This window comes from Canis lupus, chromosome 5 (genome assembly GCF_048164855.1).
Source record: "Canis lupus baileyi chromosome 5, mCanLup2.hap1, whole genome shotgun sequence".
Classification (NCBI taxonomy): domain Eukaryota; kingdom Metazoa; phylum Chordata; class Mammalia; order Carnivora; family Canidae; genus Canis; species Canis lupus.
Window position 1 is genome coordinate 14,346,299 of NC_132842.1, and position 22,334 is coordinate 14,368,632.

Consider the following 22,334-nt stretch of genomic DNA (forward strand, 5'->3'; position numbering starts at 1 on the left):
TGGGAGAAAAAATGATCTAGTCTTCTCAATGCCCTGGGAGAAACACCTGTCATCCACAGGCAGGAAGCAGATCACTCCAAGTGTGTGACAGAGAAAAATGGTGGCTGCCAAGGCAGGACCCACGCTCCCCAAGACACAAATACATTTTCCATATTACACCATCCTTTTGGCAAAGGATTAGCTGGTAGAGAAGAGATACTGAAAACAACAGCTGGGCCAGCTTTAAGCACAAAGGGAAAAATTTAGTCTGTGAAAACGATTCTAGTAAAAAAACGCTCTGAAGTTTCCAAATTCTGTCAGAAATGGGAGAGATATATTGCTGACATATCACTTTCATAAACTAATCTGGGATTTTAATAATATCTGTCCCCAGGACTGCAGCCAGGATGAAGTGCTGGTTGTCCTTACTGTCTGGCACCTCCTAGGCTCTCGGTAAACATGAGCAGCCCATAGGACACGCATCTCACCAAAGAGCTGGCACAGAAAGTTAGCTGGTCAAGTGGCCACTTTAAAAAGGCGATATCTCACACCCCGCCTCACCGCTTCTAGATATATGCCGCATTCCAGACTCTTCTTGCTCGTTCATTCAACAGATACTCACTGAGCACTTGCAGTATGCCTGGGACTCTTCAGGACACCTGATAAGCAAGACAGACAGCTGCCCTGCTTTCATTCTAGCAAACAGATGAGCGAGATGGTTTCAGATAGTCCTAAGTGCTCTGAGGAAGACAGACAGGGGGACGCAACATAGGGGCAGGGTAAATGTTGATGGGATCCCCTGTTGAGGGAAGGCCTCTCTGAGGTGGTGACCAGTGACAAGATAACAAGGACCTGCAGGCAGACCCTTCTGGAATGAATGAGATAAGAAGACTAAGCTGTTACCTCCAATGCCTGCCCGGGTGGTCCCAGAAAGTGGTGGTCAACCATGGAAGAAAATAGGCAATTATAATTCTCATGCTTGTTGAAAATTAAAGATGATAACTGGATTCTCTGGTTCTATATTAGCTCAATTTTTCTCAGCTCCAGTCCCATTTACAATATCACAACTGTCTTGAGGTTTGAAGGTAAGAAGAAAGTTCATTTATTTTAAGTTCTTAAGAGGCCAGGGCCCTGTTTATTTTACTTTTTTGCCCTTTAGCAAAGCACTCCATGAACAGTTTTCATAATTGATAATAATAACTCTTACAGCACTTGCCAAAGTACGACCTTTAGTGCCATCTCCTGTGGACATGAACTGGTCAAGTTCGTGTATTTTGAAGTGGACAGAATGAAAGAGGAACCACTGATGAATAGGTTATGCATATTCACCATTAGTTTGGAAGCCACTCTTTTGAAATTTCTGCCAATTTAGATAGGAACAAAACCTTGTCTTCGATTAGCAAATCCCATTCTTCACAGTAGTGAAAATCAGTATGTCAGCTGGGGAAAGAGATGCTTAAAATAGGTCATAGAAGTTGATACGTATCTTGGAATTTGTCAGCACTTAGATACACTAAATATATCCAAATTTCAATAATAAACAGTGTTTTATCACCTAACATCCTAATGTGGACTTCAGTATCTGTATCTATCTGTATCTAAAACAGAATTATTTTGGGGCACTTGGGTGGCTCAGTGGTTGAGCGTCTACCTTTGGTTCAGGACGTGATCCTGGATCCCAGGATTGAGTCCTGCATTGGGCTGCCTGCATGAAGCCTGCTTCTCTCTCTGCCCATGTATCTGCCTCTCTCTCTGTGTCTCTCATGAATAAATAAATCTTTTAAAAAATAAAATAGAATTATTTTCTTAAAATATTTCATAATAGTTTTCAGTATTTTTCCTTGTAATTTTCTTCAGTATACCTAAGTTGAATCCTACACACAACTTTTTCTTAGTTCATTAATTTTTAATTTTAGCAAAATAAAGATTAAGCTTTCATTGGTAAGAAATTACAGACTGTAACCTTTATAGCCTTGATCAGATGGCTAATTTAAAGTGCTGATCCATCGTACCTCAAAATACTTTCCAGAGTATGTCTGTGACCAGTAGTTGTGTTTAGGAGTAACAAAGGACTGCGGTATGAGGAACTGCTCATGGTCAAGTGGTCTTACAGCTGAATCCCATTTACTGCCTGCCTGCTCATGGCAATGAGACCTGTATCATGCTCCGGAGCTGCCTGGCCTGGTGTCACTGGGTCCCTTGCACACCTTGTCCTTACTAGCGAGGGCATGCGCATGCGCATGCCCTGCTGCCCCGGACACGGTTACTGGGGCAGGATCCAACCCACCCCACCGAGGTCTCGGGTCTCCCTTCCCTGGAGCGCATGGTTCACTTCCCAAGGAGTTTTTCTGTGTGCCTGTGTGGGCTGGTGGGGGTCCGCCAGAAGGATGACGGGACTGTCTCTACAGCCGCTGGTTTCTGTAGACCTGGTCCCAGAAGAGCTTCCCGAGCTCCGGGTTCAGTCCCATTTGCGAGGACGGCCCTTGTGGGGTATGAGTGTGAAGGAGCTGGACTGCGGTCACTGCAGGGGCCCTGTTAATGCCACTGGGCTGTGCTTCTCTGCCCCCAGGGGGACCATCTGGAATCTGAGAGCTCCCTGCTCTAACTTAATGCTCTGCAGCTGGACTTCTTCAGAATTGTAACTTAGCTCGTAAAGATGCTGCTGGATCTGGCTGTGAGATGTGCATTGTGTTTACTGGGAAGAAATACAAGAAGTATTTATGCCAAATCATTATTTCCTAGAGGCCTCCGAGAGAATAGTCTATGAAGGCCTCAGAAATCTTAGATTTATTTCATTTCAATATTGTTCTATGTTCTATTTATTAATTAATTTTTTTTTTTTTTTTTTTTTTTTTTACTTCTTATAACTAACAGGTAAGGAAATGACTGAATTTCTCATGAGAGTGACTTGTTATTACTTTGGGTAGATTCATGCTATCACATCTTCAAGTTAAATACAGTAATTTTGCTTTTGTTGCTCAGGACATCCGTGATGATTATTTCCTGTACCTTGTGAGCACGTGTCAGGCCCTGTGCTAAACCTGATCCATACCAGATTATAAGAGTCTGTGGGCTGCATATCATGTGTTTTCTAGGTGAGAAAACTGAGGCCCAGATAGGCTGTCACTTTACCCACCTTGCATAGCTGCTATGTAGGGCCTGAGAGAAGATGCCGACCCCAGCATTCCCATTCATATGACCCCGGCCATATGAATGGGAAAGGGGCTTGCAGTATCCTAATCCACTACTAGCTCTGCAACTTCAGGCAGGTGACTTAATCATGTGTCCTGTTCCTCACCGAGAAATCAGCATAATGACCGAGTACATCCCATGGACCCACAGGGAAGCACTCAACTAGCGTGAGCAGCAAAGCTGCCAATGCTGTGCCTCGTGGGCTTAGTGGACCGACAGCTCTGGGCACAGCCTTCTGTCCTGCTGGGCAAAGCCCATCTACCAGCTGCCTAGGGAACAGTTTGCTGGGCTCCCCCACTGCCAGCAGAGCCAACCTCAGGGAATCCGGCTCTCCTCCCATGGCATGACATGGTTGCTTCTCCCCACACTTGCCTTATTGTCATTTACACTAAATGCTTCTTGCAGGCAGGGTCTGATGTATTTACTCACTCCCTAACATAAGCGTCTTACACACAGAGACAGAATAGGTGCTCAGTAAATGCTGCCAGCTGATTAACAGACTTTAGGCCAATTAGGCAAGAAAGCAAATGGTTTTACATCTGTGGGCATCCAATCAGCACATGACAGCCTCCACCCTGTGGCCCCAGAGCAGCCACCGCAAAGAGATTCTCAGGAGCTGACAAATCACAAAGCTGTGACAAACTCTGTCCTAAGTGGTGGGGCTGAGGGACACTGCAGAGAACTGGCTACTTCTTGGCAAGGAAAAAGGATTCTCTCTCCAAAGTTCACTGGCTTTCCTCCCTCCCTGCCTCTAGTGCACAGCACACAACTAAGTGTTTCGCTTGAGTATTTCACTGACAGGAGCCATGAGCAGTTTGATTATATATTTATTCAATCAAATCCACAAAGTATGTTAGTGTTCCCAGCCTCAGAGGAAATAGCTTCTTTTGTTTTTAATAAATCCTTTGTGCGTTACTACTACACCATTTGGTTTCAGTTTGAAGTCAAGCAGATATGCTTTACTTAAGACTTTAAGCAGCAGACAGCCACATGGTAAATATCATTTGGAGGCAAATCATCACTTTCCTAGAAAACCTCTGGGAATGGGGCAGGAGAGGGAGTGGGGGGAGCAGAGAAACCTTACTGTGCACGTTTCATTTCTATAAGGGAACATGACCTTTGTTAGCAATGCTAGGCTGTCAGGATCTATCCTTAACATTTTCTAAGTGGTTCTCAAAGCGAAAGATCAGATTGGCGCACAGGGAATGGGTCCTAAGAAGCACTACATTCCCAGCCCCAGAGCTGGGGTTATGCCCTCTTGGTCGGAAGAAAACGGTAAGTGCTCACTAACCTGCGGTGCTCACCATGTACTTCCACTTGACCACATAGGCGTCTCCCTCGTGGAACTGCCCGATGCTCTGTTTGGGTAGCCTGCTGTAGTCAAATTCTAGGATGTGCCACACATCCACAGACACACTGGCGATCTCAAACTGCCTCCTGTCATCCCCATCCACCAAGCCGTAGCCACGACCAACATTCACCCCATCCAGCACAGTGCCGGTTGTGGCCTGGGGTGCCGGCACCATCCGTGTCACGTCATATGCCTTGGCTTCTGCCCTGGGATCTTCCTACAAGGTAATATAAAAATGGTTCAGTGTGGCCCATTTCTACAGCCATTTCTTGTCACACTTGCTGGGTTTCACTGTTAATGGGACAGCATAAAAGTAAGGATTTTCAGCTCTGTCTCAGCATTTAACCATGTTCTGGGGAAAGACTATGGGCCCTGAACACCCAGCCCACTACAGTGAATCAGACACTTATAAACCTACGACACAGGCAGAGCCACTTTTCATCCAGGAGGTGGAACGCGATTGGAACCCATGTGCTGGGTCCCAGAAAACACTGGGAAGGCTTTTAGTTTCTAGGCCTATTTTGTTGGGACCTAAACCAAGGCCTGACATTTAAGACTTGATTACCAAAAGTACCTTTTGCTGGGTGAGTTCGCCGGCACTCTTCTCATTAGGCCTCTTCAGTTCCGTCCAATCCAGAAATTTCTCCTTGAACAAAATCGTCTCATTGTGTTCTGTAAGTCTCCCGAAAATTGCCCAATCCGGTCGCCCTTGTCCTTTTCTGCAAGGGTGGGTGGGTGGAGGGAGCAGATGGGGAAAGAACCGAGATTAAGCCACGTGAAAACAAAGGAAAGGAATGGAAAACAGACCCACGTGGCTACTGAAAACAACCCAGAAGACATTAGTGGTACAGAAAATGAATGGTTCCTTTTGTCAGATAAGTGACATTTTGGTATTTCAGCCTGAAGCCCTCCAAGGCTGTGTATGCAGGGAGCTGATGTGCCCGAGGCAATGTGAATCCCGTTAGGACTGGACTTTGCTTTAATTCTAGCAAATTCTTGCATTTGGGATTGGCTGGGCGCGGCGCACGGGACGGGAAGCTGGGCGAGGGCAGGAGCCACACGCACATCTTCGCCGCCGGCTTCACGTGCTCAGCCCCCTGCCGGCGTGCACCACGCCGAGGTCCCATGATGGGCAGATGGGAGCCAGCAGAGCTCACCCCGAATTCCCGATGAGCTCTGTTGCAGCGAAGCCCTCCAGGTCCATGCACAGGTGAAGACCTCTGTTACTAAAATGGGCATACTTCGTCCACTGATCATAAAGAGAGTTTCTGCATGTGCATTTCTAGGCCCCCAGACACGACGGCGGGCAGGGGCAGCACGGCCCGACCGGAGGCCTGGTCCCGCCTCAGGATCTCAGAACTTAGAACCGCTCGGCCCACAGGTAATTCCGGAAAACACCGAGTTGGGGAAACAGTGGCTGCAGAGGGCTCATGCGGGTACCGCTCCTCCTTCCAAACCAATCCTGCGTTGTGGACGGACAGCGGAAGGCGCGCTCCACGGTGAGACTGACGGGCCGTGCTTCCGGGCCTGCGGCGACCTCCGCTCCACCACTTCCTGCGTCGTCACGACCACTTCCTGTGTCGTCGCGACGCTGGTTCTGACGTCACGGCCATGGCCCAGCAGAGAGGCTGCCCGCTGCTAGGGAGACTGCCGGGGTGGCGCGCGAATACACACACTTGCGCCTCGTACTCGGGTAGGCCTCGGGAGCCGACTATCAGCAGCCGTGGAGCATTCAGGACTCCTTTGCCAGGCTCTGGTCTTTCACGGCAAATGTCTGCATGACTGGTTCTTTATTATAAATTCTCCCCTGCAGACGTGCTCGGATGCCTATAGGAAGAGCACTTGATCTCCGCTTTCGACACCGATCTTTTACGTTGGGAGTCGAGCAAGCGCGAGAGGCAGCGGGTGGCAGGGTGAGGGTGAAGCTAAGAGCGGGAGCTGGAGGGTGAACCTATTCCATGTTTGAACTGGGCTAGGTCCGGAGACCTCAGAGTTCCGGCCTCCTCATCTGGAAGGAAGGGCAGGGCGCTTCATCTTGGCTGCACTTAAAACCCCTAACAGACTCTTAAGACATAATGACACAATGGCCCCACCCCACACGAATTGAGAACACATCACTCGGGCTGGCGCAGGGGCCCGGCCTGGCACATGCATTTTTTTTTAAAGCTCCTCAGGTGATTGTGATCTGGGATGTTGAGAAGCAGTGGGTTGGGGGCTCATTCATTTACTCCCAGATTTGTGATTATGTCACTGCTACATATGTTATCCATCATATGGATTTTATGCTTTGGCACTAGTTTTTCTTTTATTACATCAAATAAAATGCTCTTTGCAGCCTTAACTTCATTCCTTAAAATACTAAGGCTACAGGACCAATTTTATCTTAAATGTCCAATTCTTTAAAATGTTTCCCCACATTGACATAACTTATGATTGTTTTCATAATAATAAAATCAATAATTTGATTTTAAAACAAAACTAGATAAGAAAGTTGAAATTTGTAAAACATTAAAGCCCAGTTGCATGATATTCAACGTTCTGTGCCATTTGGTGGCACATCCATTTCTAATCTATTGTATGACACACATAATAGCACTTTTTTCCCCTGGTAGTTAAGAAAAACAACAACAATGTAAGAATTACTTTCCTTCTGATCATATTTCTTAGAGTTTGTGCATATTCTGATTTGCCAAAAAAAAAAAAAAAAGTCCAGTGCACTGTAGGAAACATTAAAATTACATCATTATTTCAGTACAGTATCCTCTCTCTCACAACCTGTCCCTCAAAAGGCAGAGACATCATCTACTGCCGAATAAATGGTAAGTCCTGGAATTCAAGAGCTACACTAAGAAGGCATGAAATTACAAGGAGATATGTTGCTTTTGCACCTTCAGATCAATGGCGGAATTCCAGGTCCTGGGAAGCTTTTCAGATCAGCGTGTAATCTGCTTCAGCAATTGCTACTCATCTGCCAGGACAGCACCTGGAATGCCGCAGGTGGGAATAATTTGTGCACCTCATGAAATGAGATTGGACACAGGGTCCAGAAGACTACAGCATCTATATTTCTGCATCAGTTAGGCAAAAGCTAAAGAAATGTTCTTTCTGAGAATATTCAGGGCACTGCCTGCAATCACTTATGAAAAGGAAACCCCACAGAGTGACAGTAGGTGAGCGTGGTGGGAACTCAGGCCCACTGACAGCATCCGCTCACTCTTCTATACCATTGGTAGGTGACGGAATACCTGGGAATAAGCGGATTGCATTCTCCAGGATCCAACGGGTTGATGTCACAGTTCTCGTAGTCAAAGGTTCCGTTCCATAAGTGCTTTGCCAGTTGAAAAGCTATTTTCCGTTGCGCTAATGTGACTTCTTTTCCATGCCACACGTACACTTCACTACCAAAATCAAACACCAGTACCTGGGAAGATCACAGAGAAGAACAGGTTAACTTCAAAGTCATGCTCGGGTTGAATCAGGGTCTGTACTGACAGTGAGTCAAACTGTAATGGAGCAATCTATACAAACACGAAAGGACCGCAGGGTGTGACCAGTGGGTGCCACCCTGCCATGCTACCTCTGCCATGTGGGTGTGATTTCTGTCTTGTCCTACACTTTCAAACTCCGCAGCACTTCTAATTCACAAAAGAGTTATTTAACTGTGTCTTCCTATCTTTCCTTCTTCCCTGTCTCCCTCCCTTCCTTCCTTCCTTCCTTCCTTCCTTCCTTCCTTCCTTCCTTCCTTCCTTCCTTCCTCCCTCCCTCCCTCCCTCCCTCCCTCCCTCCCTCCCTCCCTTCCCTCCCTCCCTCCCTTCCTCTCTCCCTCCCTCCCTTCCTTCCCTCCCTCCCTCCCTCCCTTCCTCTCTCCCTCCGCATATAGAGGCCACGTCTTAAAGGCCAGGCACTGAGGACCAGTGAAGTGGTCTCCCCTCTATATAGTTTCAGGATCCCCCAAAGCAGACAACCATACCATACTTATATTTATAGGACTTTACTAAGTGTTTGCCAAATGAATATGTGAATATAATGCTATTTCTTATTTCCATGCCTATGGCTTATTCTTTCTTCCTAGAATAATTTCTTCATGTCCAGCAATCCAAATCCTATTCAACTCCTAACTAGGCTCAATTGCACCTTCTGTTTAAAATTACTAATTATTTCTTTTCTGTGATTTTGTTTTCCATTTAAATGCCCATGCGTGTCATACAATCCATCTAGCTTTGGATTGCATTCTTTCTAATATTCTTCCATTCAATGAAATTTAAGGTTCTTTTGTGTCTTCTCCTTTTTTTTTTTTGCAACTTTCACAATACAGAATGGTAATGACAATGTATGTATTTTTTTTTAAAGATTTTATTTATTTATTCATGAGAGACATAGAGAGAGAGACAGAGAGAGAGGCAGAGACACAGGCAGAGGGAGAAGCAGGCTCCATGCAGGGAGCCCGATGTGGGACTCGATCCCAGGTCTCCAGGATCACACCCTGGGCTGAAGGTGGCGCTAAACTGCTGAGCCACTGGGGATGCCCAATGTATGTTTTAGTAAATATTTACCCATGGGGAGGAAAAAGCTAGTATATTACCTGTCAAACCCAGATTTTATATGTAAAAAAATATATATATGCATCTATTTTTCCTGAAACTTAAGGACTGAAAAAAATTTTATTTAATGTTTATGGAAAATCAAGAGATAGGGCTAAGGAGTATTTACATTTCATTCCCTGGTTATTTTGAGATATGATTGACACCTAGTACTGAATAAGTTTAAGGCATAATGACTTGATTTACAGGTATCACAAAACGATTACCACAATTTAGTTGACATCCATCACCTCATACAGATACAAAAAGAAAAAAAATACGAAAGAAAATAAAAAAAAATTTACATTTTGCCTAAGATAGAAAAGCCTTCAATGACCCATGCCTCCTCTGAACAATATTCTGAAGTCTATATTCGTATTTAAGATGGAGTGATGGTTTGAAATCACAAGTTAATACCCTTTAAAAATATGTCACTGTTCAACAACAGGCACAACCACTAGCCAGTGTTTCTCCAGCACTTCCGATCTATTTTATCAGGCCCTGTGCAAAGTGCTTTCCTGGGGAGGGTGGCACCCACACACTGTACCTCTTTTGACTGCAGAAGGGAGCACTTGGGAATCTTTCCCCAGTAGTCGTCCTCAGGGACCAGTTTGTCATCCATCAGACGGTAAATGCAGTTTGTTTCAATTATGGCTGTTTCATAAAGTTCATCTTCTTTTGGGTCTCCGGCAGCTTTGGAAATGAGAACAACAACACAGTATGACATTTTACACTGAAAAGTGGCTGGTTTAGAAGAATGAGGTAGGAGCTAAGAAAAGTCTCATGATTCTCTGAAATACAGTAAACTCTTACACTGGTAACTGGTTTGGCCACCCAGAAGCTTCCAGAAGTCTTTGGCCGCATGAGTGTGTGTATTAATTCCTTCTTCGATAGTTTGGACATATGTAGCTCTACAACCAAGTTCCCTCTTTGTCTGAATTAAACTTGCAAGTTCCGAGGCCTGGAAAAAAGGAGGAGCACAATTACCTGGGTAGACAAGCCTGTGGTGAGGTGGTGTGGCATGTACTGAAATCAGAAGCAAGATATGGTGTGTATGCCAGGAAGACCATGTGACCACAGGGGCTGCAGGCAACCGGTTACTGGGTATTTTCAGCAAGGTCAAGAGAATGGAACAAAAGGACCAGGGGTACATTTCTCTAGAGCAACAGTTATTTTCAAATTCAGTAGATCACTCATGAAGTTTTTTTTAAAAATACCCATTTGCTGGGCTTTTCCCATGAGATTCTCCATCAATAAGTCTGTAGCAGTTTTTAAAAAGATTTTATTTATTTATTTATGAGAGAGAGAGAGAGAGAGAGAGGCAGAGACACAGGCAGAGGGAGAAACAGGCTCCTGGCAGGGAGCCTGATGCGGGACTCGATCCCGGGTCTCCAGGATCAGGCCCCGGGCTGAAGGCGGCCCTAAACCACTGAGCCACCCGGGCCGCCCCTGTAGCAGCATTTTTTGAAGTGATGTGCCAGTTCCTTTTTCACACAGGAGAATAGAACTTAAAAACCAGTGAGATAGGTTATAATCCTTCTAAAACATCCCACTCAAGCACCTAACAAAGGCTTGTTTGGGAGACATTTGACAAAAGAAATATTGCCTCTCCCTTCTCACTTGAATGAAACATCAGGCATTTGAGAAGCCTTGTACAGATCTAGCAACTGGTAGACATTCTATCAGTGTATAAAGGAGATGCCTAACTGAACAATTTTAATTCTTCAGATACCAACCTTTGCCTTTTCTATGACATTTGCAAACTCTCCTACCCACACGAAGCAGTAGTGAGGGGAGAGCAGGAGGAAGCAGTCCCCACTGTTGAGGGATGAAGCTCGAGGTTCGACCAGTCTTGTCTGCACGTGTCTTCTTCCTGTAAGGCAGGAGGCCAAGAGTCACCACCTTCCCAGAGAAGAGAACTCTCCAAGCCACAGGAAGGACCAGGAAGCACCCCTGCTACAGACTCTTGCAATGCTAAAGATTCTCGTCTACCAATCCCAGTTCCATGATGCAGAGGGTAGAAGGGGGTTTCTAGTGATGGCCTTCTGGATTATTCTCCCTTGTTAGCACTTTCCTAAATGTCACCAGGTGTCTTAGGATCACCACCGGTGGCCTTTTACAGCGTGTGTGTGGATTAATTAAGTTCCCGCCTCTAGGAAAGTTAGCAAATGTGCTCCTTTCCTCCTTTTAACTCATCTCCTGGTCCCTTCTCTGCACTTGGCCCACATCCTACATTTCACAGCCCCCGCCAGCCACTCCCCAGCCACAGTGTCCTCTTCCTGAGGGTTTTCACACCAAACCCAGGGCAGTCTTAGAGGGAATCAGCTTGGAGGGAAGCACTGCTTTGGGCTGCTTTCCACACCTTCTCCTAAATGACTTGATTTAGGCCTTTCCACAGTCATGCTGAGCTTGTCGCCTCTGGTCAGAACTTGGGAATGGAGGTTGGTTATTTGCACTTGTCACTAGTCCTCCAAGTGCACTAAAAAGGCCAGGGTCATGCAGAAACATAGTAACACCCTCCATGATGGATATTCCATCCATCTTCCCTGTGGTGATTTCTCTAGAATTGCTGCTGGGAGGCAGCTAAGTTTCTCCTCACAACCCAAGGCCTCTCTGTTGTCTCCCTTGCTATTGACAGAACGGGTGCTGGAGCGGAATTTAGATCAGCTTCATTGGCCTCTGCTTTCGCCGGATTCCTTCTCCAAGAACTGGCATCTCTGCCTCTGGTGCGCACTGAGCTTGCTTACCTCAGTGAGAAGTGAGTGCAGAGAGCCACGTGCAGACTTAGGGACAACTGGGACTGCATGATAACATGGTGGGGGGCCTCCCCCTGGGCAGGGGGAGGCGGCAGCAGAAGGTGAGCTTCTGGAATGGGGGACCTGGGTGCAAATTGACCTCTGCCACTCAACGGCTGCTGTGATCTCAGGCACGTCACTACCCTCTCCAAGCCTCAGTGGGTGGAATATCTCCTGCCTCACAGGATTTTGTGAAGCTCACATGACAGGAGGTAGCACAGCACCTGGCACACAGTAAGTTCTCAAAGAGCATGCATTCTCGTCCCCTTACTCAGGACTCCTGCTGTTACCAGACTAAAAGCTCTTGGTCAATGTGTGATTCCTCTCCAAGGCTCTTAGGTACCTTTAATCTGTAACAACATCAGCTTCTTATAGGGTACCGCGCTATTGTTGGAATTCTGTTCTGTCAGGTTGACGCTCCGCAGGCTGATGTTGCTGAAGTTTTCTTTACTGGCTAAGCCTGCCAGAGTGACTTCTGAGAAGTTGGAGTTGGAGGACACTGGGAGGGTTTGAATAAGGAAAAATGGGGAGGGAGAGCAAGATGGGCAGGTGAAATGACAATGTTTACAGTTAGAGGTTCATAATCGACTTTTTCTTTGAAAGTTAATCTGGGGGGGAGAACATCCCCTGGTGCGGTTATAGATGCAAGTTCAACGTTGAACCACTGTACTCAGGATTTAACTCTACGGAAAGTATCAACTGCATGTGGACACATGTCACACCTCACCTTGCAGGGAGACAAGAATTGAGCAACAATGTGGATCAGCTATTTTAGTATGACATCAGGAGCTGGACACATGTTGCAACTCCACTGAAAGCTGATATAATTCCTAACAATGTTTAGATGTTAATGCAAGCACTCTCCCCAGGAAAACCATGAAATGTCTGTCAACAAAAGTCTCTATACATCGAAAAGCAGGTACTCTTGTAGGGATGGGTTAATCCTAATCTTTTTCCTGGAGGCAAAGTGATCAACTAGGTAATCTCTTGAGGTTTTCCGCTCTCAGAATTAACACAGTCATAACACGATGCTGGGTTTTCCATGTACACTGACAAGTGTGTACTTGTCAATCATCACAGAGCCACCCCCAAAACCCCAAAAGTGGAGGTAGAGGAGGTAAAAGTACCAATAAGCCTTTACTTCTTCACTGATTGCTTTAAAAAATGTCTGTGCTAGAGAGAAATTCAGAAAATTATTTTGCTGGGATTAGGGTCTTACGCTGCTTGACAATTTGTATGGCATAGTGGTTTTGAAATATCTTTTCTTAGTCAATCGGTTACAATGAAAAGACTCAACCACTTCATATAAACACATATTTCTAAGAAAACTCTAAGCACATCGGTTTATGATTGCTAGAGGAAAATACAAATTACAGCAAGAATATTCAAACTAGCAAGATGGTGTGTACCATTAGCTCCACCAAGAAAACCACTGTTTCAGAATGAGGGACCCCACCTTATCAGGCTGAGGAGAGCAGAGCAACTCAGCTACCTCCTTGCTCCTATTCACCACTCTACTCCAAGGCCCCTGTGCTACCCAATCCATATCCCCAGTTCCGAGGCTCCTGTCAAAAGCAATTTGGTAAGCATTGGTTTAGGCATGAATTAATAACATGAAAATCTAGGATTAGGAAAAGCAGTAATTTGGGACATTTTCTCATGAGAGATCAAATGACTTGCTCTCGAACAAAAGTGGGGAATTACTGTGTTTGGGCTCCACAGAGCTGAATATGGGCTGAATTACAAAGCCCAGGGACATCCTTCTCCTCCAATCTCTTGAAAGAAAACTCGGCAAAACAGGATAATTTAAATTAACCAAGAGATGCTCCAATACTATTAAGAATCTCTGTGAAAAGCTTTTCCATTCCAGGCAAGTGTGCACGTGTGTGTGCAAATGTACTCATTTTTATTTGATGGGTGTTTTCTGAGCACCTGATTGGTGATAGCAAGGTAGAGCAAGATTAAAATCGCCTCACCACCAGTTGGCAGGCACAGAGGTGGGGTGGCAGTTCCACGTACTTACTCTTTTCTACTTTCATCCGCTTTGACTCCATGAAGGCAATGTTTAGTCTCTGCTCCGTGTACTCCTGAAGGAGATCTTCTCTGGCTGCCAGCATTTTCAAGGGGTTTCTGGAAGCCTGAACCCGGCGCTTGGGCCTAACTGCGCGCTTGTGCTCGGCCACAGAGGAGGTCAACCTGCAGAACAGAGCGGAGCTGAGGCCTCGGTCTGTATATCACCCGTGCCTGGTCTCTTTGGGGGTCTCTGATTTTATTTCCTGATTTTGTCGCAAGTCTTAACAACCCCTCCTCCTGCCCGCCATTCCCTGACAAGGAGACACAGAATCTCGGAGCTGGGGGATTCAGGCCCCCTTTAGTCCGAGATCCCAGAGGCTCCTCTGATGCCACACTGTGTGGTCTCTGCCTGGAGGCTCCTCTGGCAGCTCTTTCCACTATGAGATAGCTCTGAAAGGCAAGTAGTTCTTCCGCACCCATGGACTCTTCCTACTTTTCCTGTTGGAATATTATATACGTCTACTTCTTCTGTCCCTGGAGAGCCCTACAAGAATTTACAGCCAGTCGTTGCTTCTTGATTTCTTTTTCCTCTAGACTAAACTTTCATTCATTCATTCATTTATTTACTTATTTATTTATTTATTTATTTATTTGAGAAAGTGAGAGAGAGAGAGCATGAACAGGGGGAGGGTTAGAGAGGGAGAAGCAGACTCCCCATTGAGCAGGGAGACTGACTCAGGGCTTCATCCCAGGACCCTGAGATCATGACCTGAGCTGAAGGCAGATGCTTCCTGGACTGAGCCACCCAGGTGCCCCTAAATTTTTTTACACATTTTTTCAGTTTCCTTACGAACTCCCTCACAGCAAGCCCCCTCTTAACCCTTTGCGCTTTTCTGAAAAGTAACCATGGCTTTGAAGAATATATGGAAATTAAACAGGTCTAAGAGGCCAGCTATGACTGCCATACACTCACACAACTCTCTGGGGCAGACCAGACATGGGGAGGTGGGTGATCCAGTCACAGGGTTTCCTGACAGACTCCACTGCTACTCTCAATTTCCAACTGCACAGCTTCTGTGCTATTATATATCAGACTGTCCTCTGTGTGAGAGGGTGCATATAAACAGAGATATGCTTAAATACATAATGATTCAAGCAATGACATTTGGAGAAGATGAGAAATAGTTAAATAACTGTGTAAGCAAATATGCTAAATATCATTTAAAGGTGGGAAATGACAAACTGTTCATGTTTTAAGATAAAAAATTGAGAAAAACTGAAAAAAAAAAAGCAAGAAATTTATTTGGAGCAGCTTACAGAAAAAAGCATGATGACCACATGGTCTTCTTGGAGAGATGGTCACTTGGAATAAATTTGTGGGGGAATAGACAAATGTGGTAGGTAGCTATGGGCTTAGCCTGCCCAGTGTCTACTCTTCCTGGCTTCTGCTAAGGAAACCTTGACATGGGCTCTGGCTCTGAAGGGCATCCTGGGACCAACTCTGGCCAATCGTCATCTCCTATCCCTCTGGCTACAAATGATTGCCTTTGGGCTGGACTCAGACTGTAGAAAATCAAGCCTGGAACTTGTGCTGGAAGACACTGCTGAGAAGAGAAGCTGCCTGTGCTGGAGTGGCCAAGTAGGGAGCCGACAAATCCACAGCTGGGATGGCCAGCTTCCACCACATGGGCTTGGCTGGAGCAAAGCAGCCCAAAGGAAAACAGGCAAGAGAAATACATCACTCTGAGGAGCCTCTGGAACCTAGTTCACACCTGCACTGCTCAGGGAGTGAACCTATAAATCCGTCCACAACTTTCTTTTGCACAAGTCAGTTTGACTTAGATTTTTTTCTGGCCCCTGCAACTGAAAGAATCCTAAAACCATGACTGCTTTCCTTAGATGGCTCAGTCATGATCCTCTGTGAAGAGAGGCCCTTGGTCATCACTGAGAAGACTCTCAGATCTATTAATTTCATAAATTATTGCAAGTTAAGCAATATGCTTTATTTGCTTTATTGATCGTCTAGCTAGTTGTATGAGTCTGAGCCCATGTGATCCAAATATTTTTCAAAGTTATGAGTAAGAGTTCAATATGACAAATGAGAGACAGTACAGAGACCTCTGGCTAAACTTATGTTCATCTAAAAATCTGCAAAACGATATTCAATTATGTGAAAAAATTCAGTGGCATTACTTTTATGGGCCAGGACAAACATCCGTGGATGTTTGCACATCTGTTCTGGAGCGCGAGTGTTTTATCTACCCCACAGCATCACATTGTCTGGCTCTAAAGAATAATCATGACACCATAATGAAGTTCTATGGCAGAAAGAGGTGGTGGTGAGAGAATCCCTGTGGAAGGACTACATGAAGGCTGATGGAGGAATCAGCCCTTCTCAGTGGGTGAAAGACAGAAACCAAAATAACTCACTTAGGGGCATAAGGATCGAAAATGACATCGAAATCTTCGTCTAGCTCCACGGGGCTTCGTGGCACAGTATAATCCATGCTGCGGTAAAATCTGGCAAAGGTCTCGTCATCATCCAACTTCATCACCTCTTTAACAGATTTACCGGTGACAGTGAGTACAGTCTCCTGCATCCCACCAACTACAAACAGACGGAGCAAATACACGACATTAGATCTGTGTCAAAACACTACCCCAAATATGCGTCACAATAGCTTCAAAATTACTTCCCCGCTCTGTTCCAGGAGTGGAGAGAGCATGATAGTGACACCCAGGGTTCTGTGGATGCTTCCTGGGCCTTACTTGACTTTTCACGAAAGGACTGCCCATCCCCATCTGAAGCTTGCACCATGCAAGTGGTAGGAGAGGAGGCACTGCAAGCCCACTGAGTATTTCTGAACTTGTTCCTTTTGCTACTGCAGGAAAAAATGGCCTCAGCCTCATTCCAGATCAGGAATTGGCAAAAACTTTTTCTGGAAAGGGTCACATAGTAAACATTTGAGGCTGTGCAAGGGAAGCTCTATGGCCTGTGTTGCAAGCCGTCAACTCTGCTGCAGTGCAGACGGACTCTTCACAATTCACTAACAAATGAGCTTGATTCTGTTCCAAAACAACTTCATTAACAAAAAACAGGTGGAGAGCTGGATTAGTTTATTGACCCCCTGAGCTAGATCACCATAACATCTATGTAATAAGCTTTGAATTGTTTGAATTCCTTGCCTTGTCAGTTTAGTTATTACATTAAACTTTCATGTTTCTGGTATAAAGTGGTTGTCTATATGATTTCTGACCTATTGGGAAGTCATTGTCAACAGTAGCGACTCTCAGTGCTTAGTATTCAGTTTCAAGTACTGGGCATATTTTTTTAAAGATTTATTTATCTTTAGAGAGACACAGAGAGAGCACAAGTGAGGAAAGGGGCAGAAGGAGAGGGAGAGCATCCTCAAGCAGACTCTGCGCCCAGAACAGAGCCTGATGTGGGGCTTGATCTCACAACCCTGAGACGATGACCTGAGCCGCAATTAGGATTTGGTGGCTCAACTGACTGAGCCACCCAGGCACCGCTCAAATACTGTACATGTTTATTAAGAGATGACACTAGTTCTGAATATTATTCCTTTAACTTTGTATACTTCATAGACTTTTGTACTAAAACAAGAATTTCAACATTTATTCAGAAATCATTTATGATAGGTCATCTGCTACTTTACTAGAAACTGACATATACGATTTAAATTTCATCAGGCCCAAGATCATGTCGATTTTGTGTAATATCTGCTTTCAAGTATAAAAGCAAAATTACTGTGTTCCCGGTCCTGATTAGGTGACATCCCAAGGACTGACACTCAGGAATTAATCTTCCTGGAGGTCCCCAATCGAGTACAGGATGGAGTGATTCAGACCTAGGTAATCCAATCATTCCTGACTTCCCTTTTAAAACGATAATAAAGATAATGCTTTCACTATGAATCAGTGAAGTCAAATAGAAAGAAGACAATTTAACTTAGGAGGAAAAGCAATCAGAATTGTGATTTAGAGATTTTGAGAGAGAAGCACGGTTTTGCTTTTTATTTTTTTAGGTTTCCTTAGCTACTCATTGAAATATGAATCCCAGTGTGCTACAAGCACAAAAACCAAAGCTTCTCTCTGGCTTCTGACATGTACCTTTGTTATTCAGCCTTCTTAGAAAGGTTTCCAGCCTGTCCAACTTCAGGTCCGATTCCAACTGCATGTCTGGTCTGGCTTCAATATCTAGGCAGGCAGAAATCATCCATGAGAGAGTGCCATGGGGACTCTTCTGGTCTCAGACCCATTGGCGTATCAAGTGCCTTGATGACTTACCTTCCAAAGGTTTAGAAACAGGTGTGGTGCCCCTCGTTTTACTGCAAATAGGAGACGCTACTGGAGTTATGGCGGTGGGTGATGCCAAACCTGCAAAACGTCAAAGAAGCTATTTAGTATCTCAGGATCTTTCCTGGAAATTTCCAGGACCCTGGTGGATCTCCATTAGTTCCAATGTAGATTTTACAACTTACAGAATTTACACACATGCATGCATTTGCACACATACATACATTTGCAGATATCATGACTATGTAGGACAATTGCAAATGTAAGTATAGTGTTATAGTTTGTAAGGACTACAGGAGTGGAGAAGCTGTCATTCCAAAATGAACAATGAAGACAGGTGAGAGAACATGCCCATAACATGTAAATGGAATAGAAGAGCACGTGAAGCATCAGAATGTACTTGAGCAGATGGGAGTTGGGAGCCCTGAAGGCCCTTCAGGGTGGTGGAAGTAGTTCAAGAAAAAGTATATTTGCACCACATCCCACGGAGGAGGAGGAGAATGGATCATGTCACACTAGCTGGCAGGTGATGCCTGGCACTGGACTTCTCGGCAGGCTGAGATGAAGTTGGGGCAGTCTGGCCTTTGGGGGCACCACTCTGAGTGTGATTTTATTGAGCAATAACTCAAGGAGGGCTAATCTTTTAGAAAAAAGACACAGAAGTAGATATATGTAAAGTGATTTATGATTGCTGAAGGGTCAGTATCATCTTAGGTGTGGCTGGGAATTGGCAACATGCTTTCACATGTATCCATGAAGAAGCAGAGTGGGGAATCTTCTAAGGACATATGAAAGAAAAGGATCCCAGCACAGAGAGGGTATCTGGTTGGTACAAGAAACCTTAATAAAGATAAAGATGAGTACTTTTCCCCTCACCTAAGTAGAAGGGCTTGCAAAGGAAAGTAACTAGTGCGTTTACAAAGAACAAAATGAGACGTTAATGTTCTTTGTATTCATTTGTAATAAATGTGAAATAGATGACATTGCCCCTTTAAGCATCATCTAGAGAATATGTAACTATCAGTTATTAGGAAAAATAAATGAATGAATTGCTCTGCTCCCTCCTATTAGTGGGAGAAGGATGTGTAATAGCATAATATTTTTAAAGAAAAATATTGAAATGTGGTTTGAAACTTCAGCGTTAGATGTTATTCTAGAAGTATTTCTTAAGATGTACATATATTTGCTTGATGATGTCTATAAAAATTAAAATATGTATTTCAATGACCAAACTCGCAAAAGGTTTATATCAGTGAGAAAGCAAACTTTCTTGAAAGATAATAAAGTAAAATTTGGTATCACAGGCAGTACAAGTGTGGTAAATCATCACCTACTAAAAGGATGCACAAGAGACAGCAGAAGAGTTCAAAAGCACTGAGGTCATTAACTCTGAAGCTAATAAACAGGCCCAACTCTGGAAATCTGGCCCCCTTGACCATTGGGGCACTTTCTGCCTGCGCCAGGGCTCCCACGGTGGGACATCTCTTTCCCAACTCCAGACAAGGGTTTTTCCCTAATGGATGAGGGCATATAAATTTTAATTACACGACACTGTTGAACAAAGCATTCTCCATACTTCTTTTCAGTATATGCTACATGCAGTAACCAGTCACCTACTCTTTTTAGAAACATTTTCATAGCTCTCTCATTCAAAGGCATATTTTGAAAACTTTCCTTTAAAGATAATCATAGGATACCACGGGAACCTTGTAGAATACTAATTGTCAGGTACAGTCTAGGGATATCAAAAAGTCTTAATGAGGCTCATGGAGAACAGTCTTCTGGAGTGAAGGAATGAAAACTGGGGTAGAGGGGCACCTGGGTGGCTCAGCGGTTGAGCATCTGCCTTTGGCTCAGGTAGTAATCCTGGGGTCCTGGGATCAAGTCCCACATCGGGTTCCCTGCATGGAGCCTGCTTCTCACTCTGCCTGTGTCTCTGCCCCTCTCTCTGTGTCTCTCATGAATAAATAAATAAAATGTTTAAAAAAAAATCAGGGTATATAGCACACTTCTTGCCAACTCGTCGATATGTCGCAACCTGATGGGCTGTTCGCAAAGTCTGTGGCTGTAGCAGAGGGGTTATTTTACTCTGCTGTGTGTGAGTACAGCACACTGGATGCCCTATTACTGCAAATCAGAAAGAACTGGTGATTCAAGTGAAACATGTAGCTCAGCAGGTGGTAAAAAGTATTAGAGAAACAGGATGCAGGTTTTTCATGAGATTAAAAGTAGAAGAAAATTACTTCCTGAGCAAGTCATAGCAGCACCTGTTAAATGAAGATCCTGGATCTATTCAAGAAATGTAAAAGCCAACTCCTGCCCTAAAGGGATAAGAATTTCTCTAACCTTGCTCTCCAAACTGGCAGAAGAGCAAATCCACTTCTGACATCACTGTGGACAGGGACAGCGTGTTTGGTAATAAGGGCCTGCTTACAAATAAATGGTTATTTTTAAGATGGTAGAGGAAGAAAGAAACCAAAGTAAAAGGTTATCAGGATAAAGGCCCAGGCTAAAAGTTGGAAGACATGGACTCTGGTTCAAGCTCCCGCTTGAGTTCTTAACCAGCATGGACCTCTGGGTCTGCTTTTGTTAACACAGGGATGGGGCTCAGGCCAAAGTAGTTTAACACAAGTATAGAGGTCTGTGATCCGATGAAGAAACTCTGCAAATACCACCTTATTAGGCAGAAGCAAATTATCCTCTGCTTTCTTCCACCAAGATTTGAGTTAATCATAATCCAGGGTTTCTCCTCCTTTTCTTCGGCAAATATTTATTATGAGCCTACAATGAGTTAGGCACTATTTATAAGTGAGGATCCCAAAAGGTTTCCAGGGAAGTATGAATTGAGAAAGCTGATGACAATGTACGTTAGCTCTAAGTATGTGTGAGCACTTTTATCACTAAGTCAGGAAGTTATTTTTAAAATAAGACCTTAGAAAATGAAGGTAAATGCATATAAGTGATGAAGGGACCCCAGATTTTAACCATTTCCTGCCAGATATGAAGCCTCACAGCTTTACTGACCATAAAGTGACTTCACTGACCATGTGAGGTGTTAGTCAATTTCTAAATCTTTCAATACTGGCTACAAATCAGTGCTAAGAGCTCAGTGGCAAAGAAATGACCGTCTGCAGGGAAACCCACTTCCTCAGAATGACATACATCATTCTTAATAGATGCATCTTGTAGGCATCTATTAAGACCTATCTGGAAATAGGGCTTTGAAAGCCAGAGAATTCTAGTTTGATGGAAAGGGACCTAGGAATTACTCTAAAAAAGAGAAGACATAAACTCTTTTTTTATTGACAAAGGCTTATTTGGGCTAGCTGATTGCCAGATGTCAAGAAAATGAAAATAATCTAAAAGCAATTATGGGAAAGGACTAAGATTTGTTAGAAGACTTGCAATTGCTTTTGAAATCTGTACTCAAATTCCAAATGGCTAAATTTTGAAATGTGACTAATTGTATTTTGCTTCTTACATGAAGAGGACACTATCTAGGAAGAAAAAGTTTTCAGTAGGAATAACTCACAAAACCTACCCCAAAAAGGTTTACACGACTTCAATTAAGAGTAAAAACTAGGTATGCCCGGGTGGCTCAGCGGTTTAGTGCTGTCTTCAGCCCAGGGCGTGATCCTGGAGACCCGGGATTGAGTCCCACATCGGGCTCCCTGCATGGAGCCTGCTTCTCCCTCTGCCTGTCTCTCTCAACTAAATAAATAAATCTTAAAAAAAAAAAAAAAAAAAAAGTAAAAACTAAAACAAGACCATGGCTTGATTTATTTTACTGGGTTATTGTCACACGCCACCCTCTCGTCTGTGGGCAATAGAGTGTGCCCCGCCCCTCCCCCCGCATGCACACCTGCACACACAGGTATGCCCACCTCCCCATGTACACTGCTGACCTTTCTTCACCATTCTGCCAGCCACCGTAAACTGGGTGGAGTCGTTGGCCGCTCCTTTGCCTTTTGTCTTCCAAGCTTCTTCTCTCACAGTGATGAGATGCTTCCTCTCTTCGATAGTCATCTGGCTCTCTCGACTTTCTGTGACCCGCTGTTTATAAGGTGTACCAGGAACAAAATGGGACAGGGAAAGGACAAAGACGTG

At 44.5% G+C, this 22,334-nt stretch overlaps 1 protein-coding gene across 23 annotated transcripts in view; it reads right to left on the reverse strand.

The window, feature by feature from the left end:
• The window catches only part of SVIL (supervillin), a 230,893-nt gene that overhangs the window by 13,621 nt on the left and 194,938 nt on the right, over positions 1-22,334 (reverse strand). For all 23 annotated transcript variants that reach the window (XM_072825542.1, XM_072825543.1, XM_072825544.1 and 20 more), the window contains 12 exons: positions 22,133-22,280; positions 18,219-18,308; positions 18,042-18,128; positions 16,341-16,518; positions 13,921-14,093; positions 12,241-12,396; positions 10,839-10,975; positions 9,916-10,063; positions 9,650-9,795; positions 7,768-7,943; positions 5,097-5,241; positions 4,463-4,739 (listed from right to left, as the gene is read on the reverse strand). In XM_072825542.1, the coding sequence (XP_072681643.1) occupies positions 4,463-4,739; positions 5,097-5,241; positions 7,768-7,943; positions 9,650-9,795; positions 9,916-10,063; positions 10,839-10,975; positions 12,241-12,396; positions 13,921-14,093; positions 16,341-16,518; positions 18,042-18,128; positions 18,219-18,308; positions 22,133-22,280 (1,861 nt within the window). The remainder of the gene's footprint in view (positions 1-4,462; positions 4,740-5,096; positions 5,242-7,767; positions 7,944-9,649; positions 9,796-9,915; positions 10,064-10,838; positions 10,976-12,240; positions 12,397-13,920; positions 14,094-16,340; positions 16,519-18,041; positions 18,129-18,218; positions 18,309-22,132; positions 22,281-22,334) is intronic.